The 14,275-nt window shown below is 42.2% G+C and overlaps 1 protein-coding gene across 1 annotated transcript in view; it reads right to left on the reverse strand.

Annotated features, from left to right (window-relative positions):
* Positions 1-3,838, reverse strand: part of LOC129848224 (zinc finger protein 385A-like) — a 96,050-nt gene extending 92,212 nt beyond the window's left edge. Inside the window, exon 1 of the mRNA XM_055915642.1 lies at positions 3,393-3,838. Within this exon, the coding sequence (XP_055771617.1) occupies positions 3,393-3,405 (13 nt within the window). The 5' untranslated portion in view covers positions 3,406-3,838. The remainder of the gene's footprint in view (positions 1-3,392) is intronic.
* Positions 3,839-14,275: the final 10,437 nt, after the last annotated feature.

Genomic DNA, 14,275 nt, shown 5'->3' on the forward strand with positions numbered 1-14,275 from the left:
ATCACATCCGGCCGTGATTGGGAGTCCCATAGGGCGGGGCACAATTGACCCAGCGTTACCCGGTTTTAGCCAGGGTAGGCCGTCATTGTAAATAAGAATTTGTTCTTAACTGACTTGGCTAGTTAAATAAAGGTTAAATCTGTTTTTATTTTTTATGTGGCCATGATTGTATGAGGACCAGATTGGGAATTTAGCCAGGACACCAGGGTTAACACCCCTACAATAAGTGCCATGGGATCTTTAGTGACCAGAGAGAGTCAGAACTCCTGTTTTAACATCCCAATCATGAAAGACAGCACCCATGCAGGGCAATGTCCCCTTCCCTGTACTGGGATCTATTGAGACCAGAGGGAAGTGTGCCCCCTACTGGACCTCCAACACCACTTCCAAAATCATCTGGTCTCCCATCCAGGGTCCAACCCTGCTTAGCTTCAGAAGAAAGCCAGCAGTGGGATGCAGGGTGGTACACACACAGCATACACACTCATCAACAAACTCACATACATACTGTATTAAAAATACATATGCATACATGGATTCTTAGTTTAATAAATTCTTGCATACAACACTGCTTCAGCCTATATGCCAATTATCACCATGGGAACAGCCCTGAGATCACCCTGATGATCCTGTGACCCGGTCGTTGTGTGAAGCAGGTTCATGTCCCAATCTTCCCTCTATACACCATAGCACCTCGCCTCTTATAGAGTAGTAAGCTATTTTTATTGGTTAATCTTTTTTGTAGGCGAGTGTTAAATAACCGTTCGCTGTAGAGTTTACTCCCCCCTAGTGGTGTGTTTAGACCAGTGTCAGGTCCTCTGTGTACCAATGGCACCCCCAGTCCATTTCCTGGGTTATAATAAGAGACAGACAGACAGAGAGACAGGAGGTTTAAATAGGTGTGACCAGATGGAGACCTGAAGTCACTGTAAGTAAATACAGACACAGAGAGCTAAACATATCTGCCTACTGTCCACAGACAGTAAATAACACAGGACTAGGACATAACTTCTACATGACATACCCACATGATGTACTGTGGCATGAGCTTAGCCTGCTATAAGAGAGTGGAGAAACTGGTGAGAACTGCTTGTCCTGCTCAGCTCTGTACAAGTGACTGTTCAAATTAAATCAAACCAGATATTTACACTATCAGAAATGTTTCAGCTGGTGACACATATTGATATTTTGCTCTGCTACAGACATGACATTAATGTAGTTGGCCATACATCTACAGTTTAAGGTGCATTACATGGGCTTATATGCACAATTATAAGTTACTTCCCATCTTCTGTATCTATTGCTCCCTCTCATAGACAAAACACACTGTAATGTCTGCTTTCACACAGGCATGTTACGTCTCCCTGCACAGTAAACAGTGCTCTCAGAGCTCCTACTGTGTAGAAAGATAACACCAAGTGTCAACAATACTACAGCCAATGTCATCAGAGTATATTGTGTAGATTGTGTTGGTAAGGCCACAACTTGGGGTTAATGTTATACAGGTGAACACAGTTCTTGACTAGGGCCGGTACACACCAGAACTGAGTTCCGGCACTTGATATAAAATATTGGTTTACAAATATTGCAGAGTTCCGGCACCTACATATAAACAGTACCTGCACCAAAAATGTGTACTGGTACCTATTTCAGTCCAAGTCAAGCGCTGGGTGTACAGACTGGTGATTCAGCCACACAAAAAGGAGCCTTGTGTGGCGTGCTTCTACAGTAGGTTCTCCTAATTTGCTGTGAATGAGACTACGCATAATTATGCTATCTCTTTCTCACACATTCTCTCTCCAATGTATCCCTCTCCGTATGCCAAATCTACACATATTGCAGGTATTATTGCAGATGTGGCGAAATGCTTGTGTAAAAAATATGTGTTTTTGTCATGTCCCTGTTAGGATCCTCTTCTCCCTGACTTGTTTTTAAGGGATGTGTTTCTTAGGACTATAAGGTGGTCTATCCAAATAGGGGACTCTCTGTCCTCCTCATCCTCCTCTCTTTACTTTTCTCCCTGCTTCTCTCAATGTGGTGATGAATGTAGAGTCTGCTAGAGAAAGGTGAGAATGCAGGTAGGTGTATTGTGAAAGTTCAGCCATAAAGGGTTGCTTATGTCTCATCAAATATTGATATTCTCAGAAATCACACACAAACAAGCATGCACGAACACACGCACAGTCGCACACACACACACTCACTCACTCACTCACTCACGCACACACACACACACACACACACACACACACACACACACACACACACACACACACACACACACACACACACACACACACACACACACACACACACACACACACACACACACACACACACACACACACACACACACACACACACACACACAGACACACAGACACACACACACACACACACACACACACACACACACACACACACACACACACACACACACACACACCCACACACACACACACACACACACACACAGACACACACAGACACACACACACACACACACACACACACACACACACACACACACACACACACTCTAACACCCTACTGTGTAAAACACACACCCTTGAGAAGCCCTGTCACAGTTACCAGACACTTTGAAAAACTACTCACTGCTCACAGATGTCTCTCACTCTTGATTCTATAGACTATTATATGAGCCATAGCTATAGATTTGACCCCATAGCCTACATACGTGATGTAAAATTGAAATATTATATTCACATACCCATACTGTCACAGACAGGCTGTTGCCTGGACCATATTGCTCCAATACAAACTGCCAGAACATGTATTGCTAAGTGTCAGTATATTGGTGAATGTAGTACTGACAAATAACTGTGTCAGTATTGTGGTGAATGTAGTATTAACAAATAACTGTCTCAGTATTGTGGTGAATGTACTGTAGTATTAAAAATTAACTGTGTCACTTTTTGGAGAATGTAGTATTGACAAATAAGTTTCTCAGTATTGTGGTGAATGTAATATTTCAGTCACTTCAGGGGATAGTCAGAACAGCCATTCATTAAGGCAATCTAACCACAGTACCACACTTGAAATTGCTTTTAACTTACCAAGGCTAGGGTCATTACAGTATTTTACACTAAATAGTGTAACAGGCCCTAGAAAATGTGACATCATAAAAGTTTTTAGGTAACACTTGAACTCCTCGCCATAACATTTTATTACGATGTTGTAAACATGTCGTAAAGCTTCATAGCATACGTCATAACTTGACAAATATAAATGATGGCAATGTTATGACATGTTATGACCTGTGTTGTGACATATTGGGATATTTTCTAGCCTTATGACACTGATAATATTATGCAGTAAACAAAGATTAGTGCATAAGATTGTCAATATTTCCAATATTGAAGTGTTCTTACCTGAGCCCCACATTGGCAGCTCCTCTCCTCCTTGGTTGAATGGATCTAGTACTTCAAAATTGTACAGATTCCCCAGAATTAACCGGTATGAATGATGAGAGAAAATGTTGTCCTCTTGTTCACAGAGGGATGAGAGAGAAGGAGCGAATCCAAGCAGATCCTATAGAATCGCACGTAACTGTAGGAGAACATATGAATCACAATACTACAGAGAGCTTACCACATAAAAACAAACACACTCAGAGTGAGTGAGAGAGAGATGAGAGAGACGTAGAGTGTACGCAGCCACGTGCCCACAGTAAAGCAGAGATCAAACACCAGGCTTATTCACACTCTCTCTCCCTCTCTTACCCTCACACTCTCTCTCCTTATTTCTCTCTCGCTCTCGTTTTGCTGTAACTCTATTCACTCACGTTTTCTTTTCCTCCCCTCTCTTACTCCCTCCCCTCTTTTTTTCTCTCTCTCTCTCTCTCTCTCTCTCTCTCTCTCTCTTTCTCTCTCTCTCTCTTTCTTTCTCACAGCTTCTTTTCCTTTACTGTCACTATTTTTCCTCCTCTCTCTCTTCAATCCTTCCTTGCTTCCCCACCCCCGGAGAGAGAACGGAACAAGTGCACAAGATTCCAGCAGCTAATTCTGCTTCTTAAGACAGGGAACTTAATATGTGAGGACAACTGTGAGGACGGGGGGGGAGCAAGTGAGGAGGGGGAAGGGAGGGCGGAAGGAGGGAGCAGGGACAGAATGAAGGATGGCAAATTCAAAGAAGAGAAGTGGATAGAGGGAAGGAGGGAGGGAGTTAAAACTAAGAGTCATTGAAATTAGGGAGAGCGAGAGAGGAAGAGAGAAAGGAAGAGAGAGAGGATTTGGAGATAGAAAGAGAGAGAGAGAGAGAGAGAGAGAGAGGGAGAGAGAGAGAGAGAGAGAGGGAGAGAGAGAGAGAGAGAGAGAGGGTGTTGAGGGAGTGAGGGAAGTGAGATTGACAGATGAAAGCATAACACAGGGAGAGGAGTGTTTGTTTTGTTTGACTTAGAGATGAATTCACACACTAGTTTTAACTGCCTCCCCAATGAGCTCCTATGTCAGCCACACTAGAAGTTGTGAATGGCTGTGGCTCCATCGGGACCTGTGCATCATAACTAGACTTTACCAACATCCATCGTCACAGTAATTAATTGAACACACTATGGTGAGAGAAGAGGCAATACAAGTACCAGTCCATCTCAATGTCTCCTATTTGGCATCTAAGATTGTCTTCTAAGCTTACCAACTCCCCTAGATAATTCCTTGCCCCCACTACCTTAGACTAAAACAGAAGTCTTTTTAACACTCTCACACTTTCACACTCTGATCTCATCATTTACACTATTCCTTCTTTGGACGTTATTTTTATGGAATGGTCTGCCTATCCATGTGAGAGAAGCAGACTCGATCTCAAACTTTAAGTCTTTATTGAAGAGTCATCTCTTCAGTAGGTCCTATGATTGAGTGTAGTCTGGCCCCGGAGTGTGAAGGTGAATAGAAAGGCTCTGGAGCAACGAACCACCCTTGCTGTCTCTGCCTGGCCGGTTCCCCTCTCCACTGGGATTCTCTGCCTCAAACCCTATTACAGGGGCTGAGTCACTGGCTTACTGGTGCTCTTCCATGCCTTCCATAGGAGGGGTGCATCACTTGAGTGGGATGAGTCTCTGACGTGATCTTCCTGTCCGGGTTGGCGCCCCCCTCGGGTTCGTGCCATGGGGTAGATCTTCCTGGGCTATACTTGGCCTTGTCTCAGGGTAGTAAGTTGGTGGATGAAGATATCCCTCTAGTGGTGTGGGGGCTGTGTTTTGGCAAAGTGGGTGGGGTTATATCCTGCCTGTTTGTCCCTGTCTGGGGGTATTGTCGGACGGGGCCACCTGGTCGTGCTGCTGCTCCAGTTTAAACTGTTCTGCCTGCAGCTATAGAACCCTGACCTGTTCACCGAACGTGCTACCTGTCCCAGACCTGCTGTTTTAAACTCTCTAGAGACAGCAGGAGCGGTAGAGATACTCTGAATGATCGGCTATGAAAAGCCACCTGACATTTACTCCTGAGGTGCTGACCTGTTGCACCCTCTACAGCCACTGTGATTATTATTATTTGACCCTGCTGGTCATCTATGAACATATGAACATCTTGGCCATGTTCTGTTATAATTGCCACCCGGCACAGCCAGAAGAGGACTGGCTACCCCTCATAGCCTGGTTCCTCTCTAGGTTTCTTCCTTGGTTCCGGCCATTCTAGGGAGTTTTTCCTAGCCACCGTGGTTTTACACCTGCATTGCTTGCTGTTTGGGGTTTTAAGCTGGGTTTCTGTACAGCCCTTTGTGACATCAGCTGATGTAAGAAGGGCTTTATAAATACATTTGATTGATTGATTGATTTGAGTTGTAGTTCATTTTGGGTAGAGTTGCTGTAATATAATGGGATCGCCTGCTGTTTTTTATTAGATTATGTCATATGAAATGATACACTGATATGAAGACGAACACAGAACTCCTAATCCATAACAAGTTAACTCCTGATATTGCACCGACAGTAGTTTACAGGAAATGTAGATCCGATGTCATGAAATGTGCTTGCAGGGTGCCATATAAGAGAAGCAAGGGAGGAGGGGGTGGAGGAGGGTGGATAGGGAGTGAGATTGACGCATGGTGCAATGTCGAGTAAATGTCAGTCTAAATCTGATGTGCTAAATGGCCTTCTTAGAAGTCAGTTCTTCCCCTCTACCCCTCTTCGGTGTCTTTTATCCTGCCAGTGAAATGACATGTGGAGTGACTGGCATTAGATAACAGAGTATTGTATATCTCATTATTTATTGTAAGATGTGTAAGTGACATATTTAACATGAGGGCCAGTTTCCCACACACAGATTAAACCTAGGCCTGGACTCAAATGCCTACTCAGTGGAAAAAGTTACTTGAAATAGCTTTTTACTCCAGGACTAGGATTAACCTGTCCCCCCAAAAATGGCACTAGATTTATCAGAATAGTAGTACTTTTGAGCTTTGAGTTGAGTTTAAGAATTAGTCATGCATGTATTTTTTTTTTTTTTTTTTAGGGGTGTATTTATGTGTATTAGTATTATTTGTATTTATTAGTTATTTAGTTACCTGTAGGAGTTCTTAAGGATGAAGTAATGGGGTATTTATGTGCATGTATATTCCAGGATTATGTCTGAGTGTTTGATGGAGGCAGTAAAAGCAGTAATGTGTCGGTCCTGTTAGGCTTGGCAGGGCCCCACGGTGTGAATACTGAGCAGGAGAGTGTCCATGTAAACTCATATCCATGTGTTCAGGCAGGTCAGACAGCCCGTCCTCTTCAAAGTTTATCCTGACCTATGGACACACACATTAATAAATCACACACATGCACATGCATGTGCTCTCTCTCACACACACGCACGCACGCACGCACGCACACACACACACACACACACACACACACTACCACCTCCCCTTCTGCGTCTGCCTCTGGCTCCCTTCCATGGCAGGGTAGGGTTGGGGGACAGTAAGGAAGGGCAACAAACTGGAACAGTAAGCACATTTCACCATCTGAGAATGTTAGGATAGAGTTACAGGGGCACACACTCCCTATCTCTCCCTCCCATCCCCCACACAGGCACTCCTTCTACTCCACACAGCTCGCTTGTCTGCTGCCTTTCTCTAATAAAATGTTTACAAGAATAGTGGTGGCTATTAAATATGGCAACTTAACGAAGGATGTCTTAGTTCTCCCTGATAGCTGCATTTGGCCCTTTACATGTCTTTTATATGTCCCCGCATGACACCTATTGGTACCAGCATACCAACATACCAAAGGTCCAAGATGCTATTTCTTACATTCAGAAGTTGCCTTTTCTTTCTAATGAAACTGGTAACTGGAAGTGTAATTCTTATGGCAGGAAGTGACCAAAGTTTGGTGATCTACATAATCCAATATTTTGTCCAACACATGTTCAGAACCCAGCAATTCTTTTCTCACAAAAACTAAGCTTCTGTTTTTTGAAAATGATATATCCATAGTCTATTTGAAACAGAAAACTATTTTTGTGTAAACTGTAAAGCGTGCAAACTTGTCCTGGAGGATAGATATAACTATCTACCATACACTCTATCGTTTTTCCTTCAAAGTTTCCTTTGAAGATGTAATCAGTGTGATTTCGTGATGAATCCTTTTTCATGTCTGACCACGGTAATTAATCATAGATTATGATGATAGCGCAGGACTGTATGCAGATTTCTGTTAGAGTCTATTCCCCAGCTAGCTTCATTAGTCTAATTATTCCATAAAAGAAGTAGCTCACTTCATAACTCAGTCTACATGCAAATGGGTTAGATGCTCCACTTCTACAGTAGGGAACGTACGGTAGTCCTATGTCTAATTGAAGAGATTCTGAGATACCCTCCCACTCCCTCCTCTGATCCCTCTCGCTCTACTCCCACTGTTTTCACTCCTCGTGGTCACAGCTGAAGAACTTTGAAAGTGGTTGTGAATATTAATCGCTAGATCACTCTGCAGTAGGCTGTGCCTCCTCATGTTGTCCTTCTTTGCTGTGTTGTGTTCTAACATGAAGAGACGGGCTGTCGTGTTTATAACATAATAGATCAATGTTGATGGACAAAAAAACGGTATTCCTACGCCATAGTGCAAACCAACGTCGTTATGCTTTACCACTTTAGATCGCGTCTTATTAAATAGCATTATCAAAAAGTTTACAACCCTATCGTATTGTCTGTGTATTTGAATTGCCTTGCTGTCTTAATTTCATCATCAACCTGAATGATGTCGTTCGAGGAAACGTAACATCGTGCAAGGATTCTCCACTAATAAATCTTTGTTTCACCAGTAACACCATCAACATTAGACTACTAGGGCCATCTTGTGGCTAAGCTTATGAACAGCCTCAGCTCTGATCTACAATGGAAAAAGATTGTAGGACTGCAGTCTCACGCTAGGTGGCACTGCGACTCTATTATTGTAACTTTTAGGTATACAGTACTTGGACTATATTTGAACTGGACAATGTATTTATTAGCAATGCAATTTCTCAAGATTGGCAGTGAATTTTACTTTAGATTATAGTACAATTTGTGTGTAGAATCCATGAGTGTAGAATCATGTAACCATCAGGTATGTTTACTCTACTCTGAAAAGATAGTTTATGAAGCTACCAATTACTTCACACTGGAGGAAGTTAAACTACACTAAAGATACTCTTCAGAAAAAATATAGTTTACTTAACAAAATATACTTTGAAAAGTAGTTCACCACATCCAAACAACTTTGTGAAAAATTCTGGTATCTAAATCTGACCACAAATTGAAAGAACAGATCGCTCTGGAGGCAGATGTTAACAGAATGTGTAATTTAGCATATTAAACACAAACACTTTCAAGTCAGAATTAGGCAGGTCTGATGCCTACTTCACCATATGTCTTCTGTTCTCTCTACATGGGAAAAAAAGTAATTAACTACTGAAAACACTACCAATATTTTATTTTAGTTTAACTACCACCAAGCTACTGCAAAATGTAGTTAGATGTAGTTAACTACTCCCCAACACTGGATGTAGACCACTTTCAACTTGGAATGTTTATAATGGCTTCATCTGCAGGCTTTGCAGTACTGTTTATTTTCAAGCTTTTTGTTGTTGTGTTGAACAAATAAGTGAAGAGTGTGTGTGCGTTTGTGGTGCTGATGAGGGTATTTGTAGTGTGTGTGTGCGTGTTATTGATGAGGATTGTGCAAAGCTGTATTATTGCACAATGAGTAAGTACGTTCCGTTGCAGTGTACTTCATGAGAGAGGATGAGGAGTTTCCTCCCCTACCCCTCTTCCCTCTGTCAGGATTAGTGTGGTAATGCAGCGATTCGGACACTGAGCTCTGATCAGCTGCTTAAAACTGTTTATCCCTCCAAACAACAACACACACACACACACGTAATGTATGTAAATGTAACACATATAAACTCAACAAAAAAAGAAATGTCCTCTCACTGTCAACTGTGTTTATTTTCAGCAAACTTAACATGTGTAAATATTTGTATGAACATAACGAAATTCAACAACTGAGACATAAACTGAACAAGTTCCATAGACATGTGACGAACAGAAATTGAATAACGTGTCCCTGAACAAAGGGGGGGTCAAAATCAAAAGTAACAGACTGGTGTATATGGTGTATCCAGCTACATTAAGTACTACAGTGCATCTCCTCCTCATGTACTGCACCAGAGTTGCCAGTTCTTGCTGTGAGATGTTACCCCACTCTTCCACAAAGGCACCTGCTAGTTCTCAGGCATTTCTGGGGGGAATGGCCCTAGCCCTCACCCTCCCATCCAACAAGTCCCAGACGTTGCTCAATGGGATTGAGATCCGGGCTCTTCGCTGGCTATGGCAGAACACTGACATTCCTGTCTTTCAGTAAATCACGCAGAGAACGAGCAGTATGGCTGGTCAGGGGGTCATGTCAGGATGAGCCTGCAGGAAGGGTACCACATGAGGGAGGAGGATGTCTTCCCTGTAACGCACAGCGTTGAGATTGCCTGCAATGACAACAAGCTCAGTCCGATGATGCTGTGACACCGCACCAGACCATGACAGACCCTCCACCTCCAAATCGATCCCACTCTAGTGTACAGGCCTCGGTGTAACGCTCATTCCTTCGACGATAAACGCAAATCTGACCATCACCCCTGGTGAGACAAAACCGTGACTTGTCAGTGGAGAGCACTTTTTGCCAGTCCTGCCTGATCCAGCGACGGTGGGTTTGTGACCATAGGCGACGTTGTTGCCGGTGATGTCTGGTGAGGACCTGCCTTACAACAGGCCTACAAGCCATCAGTCCAGCCTCTCTCAGCCTATTGCGGACAGTCTGAGCACTGATGGAGGGATTGTGCGTTCCTGGTATAACTCGGGCAGTTGTTGTTGCCATCCTGTACCTGTCCTGCAGGTGTGATGTTCGGATGTACCGATTCTGTGCAGGTGTTGTTACACATGGTCTGCCACTGCGAGGATTATCAGCTGTCCGCCCCGTCTCCCTGTAGCGCTGTCTTAGGCGTCTCACAGTATGACATTGCAATTTATTGCCCCGGCCACATCTGCAGTCCTCATGCCTCCTTGCAGCATGCCTAAGGCATGTTCACACAGATGAGCAGGAACCCTGGGCATCTTTCTTTTGTTTGTTTTTTCAGAGTCAGTAGAAAGGCCTCTTTAATGTGTTAAGTTTTCATAACTGTGACCTTAATAGCCTACCGTCTGTAAGCTGTGTCTTAATGACCGTTCCACAGGTACATGTTCATTAATTGTTTATGGTTCACTGAACAAGCATGGGAAACAGTGTTTAAACCCTTTACAATGAAGATCTGTGAAGTTATTTTGATTTTAATGAATTATCTTTGAAAGACAGGGTCCTGAAAAAGGGATGTTTCTTTTTTTGTTTAGGTTTATAATTGTGTACAATCCTCAGGTGGTACGGTAGTGTCCCACTTGTAGATGTAGGCTAACCTGTGTACAGAGGTATCATGCCATATCATTAGGGCTGGCTGTAGCCTTTTCGGGGCCCTAAGCGAGATTTGGTTGGGGGGCCTCCCACCTCGCAACAAAACAGTTCTATATTTTATATATATTTTCACACTATGAGGTTGCAATAATACTGTGAAATTGTGAACATGATGATAATGCTCTTTTAGTGTAAGAGCTGTTTGAAAAGACCGCCTGAAATTTCAGCCTGTTTTGGTGGGATGTAGTTTTGGCCCTCCACGGTGACATCACTATGTGGTACATTAGTTAATAGACCAATAAGAAAGAGTTTTCCCACCTGTCTGCTAATAACAGCTAATTGTCAGTTTTCCCCTCCCTACTCTGACCACTCCCAGACAGAGAAATTGGTCTTTGCTAAAAAAATATTTTTGTATCTTTTTTACCATTTTAATTGGAAGCAATCACAGTAAGGTACTTAATTGTTACCCAGAAATTATTTAATATTAATATTTTGAAAAAAATGGCTGCATTGGACCTTTAAAGCAATTTTATAACACATTTCATGCAATTCTACTCATTTTGTGTAACGGTTTTCTTCCTGGGATGAAGAAGAGGACCAAAACGCAGCGCGGCTAATGTTCAGCATGATTTAATAAAGAATATATTAGAACACTACAAACAACAAAACAAGAAATGTGAAAACCGAAACAGTCCTATCTGGTGCAGGACACAAAGACAGAAGACAGGAAACAATCACCCACAAAATCCCAACACAAAACAAGCCTCCTATATATGATTCTCAATCAGGGACAACGATTGACAGCTGCCTCTGATTGAGAACCATATTAGGCTGGACACAGAAACAGACAAACTAGACACACAACATAGAATTCCCACCCAGCTCACGTCCTGACCAACACTAAACAAGCAAAACACATAAGAACTCTGGTCAGGACGTTACATTTTGCTATGTGGCAGAGAGATCATTTTTTGTTTGTTTTACAGCTAATTTCCTGCAATTCTACCCATTTTGCCACGTGGTGGAGAGAAATGTTTGCAGTTTTTAAGCAAGTTTTTTGCAAGTTTACACATTTTGCAAGTCATTACAAAAGTCATTACATGCCATGTTAATATGATATCTGAGTTAGAATGACTAACAAAATCAATTTGGCTTCCTGGAGGTCAGGGCCCCTGGGCACATGCCCTGTGTTCCCAGTCAGTATTCGGCCATGATTACTGCAAGTTTAGATAGCTGGCTAGACTAACTACCAATCAAATACATTTTAGCTGACATACTGTAGCTAATTGAGTGACTGTCAGTGACTGACATAACAAGAGAAAATTACCAACCAAATTTCAATATTGCACCTTGTGTATTGTACTATTATCACTCTCAATAGTACGTTGAGACCCTGACAGAGGTAAAACAAATAATAATTAAAGTATTTTTGGGGGTCGGGGGCCCCCTAGCAGCCGGGGGCCCTAAAATACCACTTATGCCTGGAACCGGTACTGCATATCATACAATTTAAATACACAACAACTGACAGGTGTCACCAGCCAATATTTCACTCAGAGAATCATGAATACAGAACCTCTGAACACGATGGCCCTGCACAATCTGTTACTCCAAGACCACCAATCTAACTCCATTCCCCCACATTCACCTCTCTATCACTCCTCCCTCCTCTTCCCCTGTTTTCTCACATACTGATCAGCCTCTCTCTCTGATCAGAGTGATCAATAGTCAATGTTGACTCTGTATGTGTGTTTCATTGTGCTTGAAGTTCAGAAGAACAAGCATCAGAGCTAGCACATTTACCCCCCCCCCCCCCACACACACACACACAGAGAGAGGCTTATGTTAAATCCTTGTAAAAACAAAGCAATATATTTCGCTCAAGCCAAGCGTGGGATGTCCGTTTATGTCAGGATTACGGTTTCAAATATATCTCCTCTGCTCCAACATGATCTAATACTGAACTGACATCTATATTGGACTGGGTGCACATTTGATGTAAATATTGTGTAACAGCATAGATTGTTAGTACTCAAGTGGATGATGTGATGAAACTGACCACCAAGAAGCTCTTAGACCACTCCCACCCCTGACCCTTGAACCCAGATGACCTAATAACCACAGTAAACTGACCTCTCAGTGGGTGGTCTCATCTCAAGCCAGTACAGAGGTTGGATAGACAGACAGACAGACAGACAATTGGGCCTCCTCTTGGATAGAAATATAGTGCCTTGTGAAAGTCTACACACCCCTTGCTCTGTCTTTACATTTTGCTGCCTTCAAATTTGATCTGAAAAGGGATTAAATTAGATTTTTTTCCTACAGATCTACCAAACCTACTCCACATTTTGAAAGAGAAAACTATTATAGAACATTTTCCAAATCAATAAAAAACCTATTGTAAGACATGTCTTGATTGCATTTGTCTTCACACCCCAGAGTGAATACTTGGTGAAAGCAAAGCACCTTTGGCAGCCATTACAGCTGTGAATAATTTTTTCTAAGATTCTACCAACACTTAGGGCAACATATATCCATTTTTTTGTCAAAATTGCTCAAGCTCAGTAACTTGGTTGGAAATCATTGATGGACAGCAATATTCGAACCTTGTCTCTGATTTTCAAGCAGATTTAAGATCAGTTCATTTCAGGAACACTCAACACCTCTTGAAGTGTCTTTAACATTTGTGTAACTGTCCAATTGAAAAATAAAACTATCCCAGCGTTAGGTTTTCAAAAGACTGAAGCAGGTTTTCCTCTAAATATTTACATTGGCTTTGCTCCTTTAATATTTATTTTGATCCTGACAAACTCCCCAGTCCTTGCCGGTGACAAGCATTCCCATAACATGATGCTGCCACCACAATACTTGAAAATACAGAGGGTTTCTCTCTGTTGTGTTGTATTGGATTTGACCCAAACCTGTAGTTTTTTATTTAGGCCAAAACGTTGTATTTGCCATGTTGTCTTCTTAATGGCCTTGTTGAAAACAGAGTAGATGATTTGGAGCGATTTTTTTTCTTCTTTTAACTTTGTCATATGGTCCAATAATGTGGAGTGAATGCAATGTTGTTGATCCTCTGTATTTTCAAGTATTGTGGTGGCAGCATCATGTTTTGGGTATGCTTGTCACGGGGAAGGACTGGGGAGTTTGTCAGGATCAAAATAAATACAGATGTAGGATCTTAATTTGAGCTAGTTTACTATAGCAGGAAAATAATCATGCAGCAACAAGAAATGTGAATTACTATGTGGATTATAATTAATAGAGATTTTTGTAGGGGTTGATACATTCATAATGAGGGCAAATCAAGTGCGACATTATAAAGTGGAAATTAAACTTTAGAAGCCTTTTTAAAACTAAAAT

This window comes from Salvelinus fontinalis, chromosome 3, assembly GCF_029448725.1.
Source record: "Salvelinus fontinalis isolate EN_2023a chromosome 3, ASM2944872v1, whole genome shotgun sequence".
Classification (NCBI taxonomy): Eukaryota; Metazoa; Chordata; class Actinopteri; order Salmoniformes; family Salmonidae; genus Salvelinus; species Salvelinus fontinalis.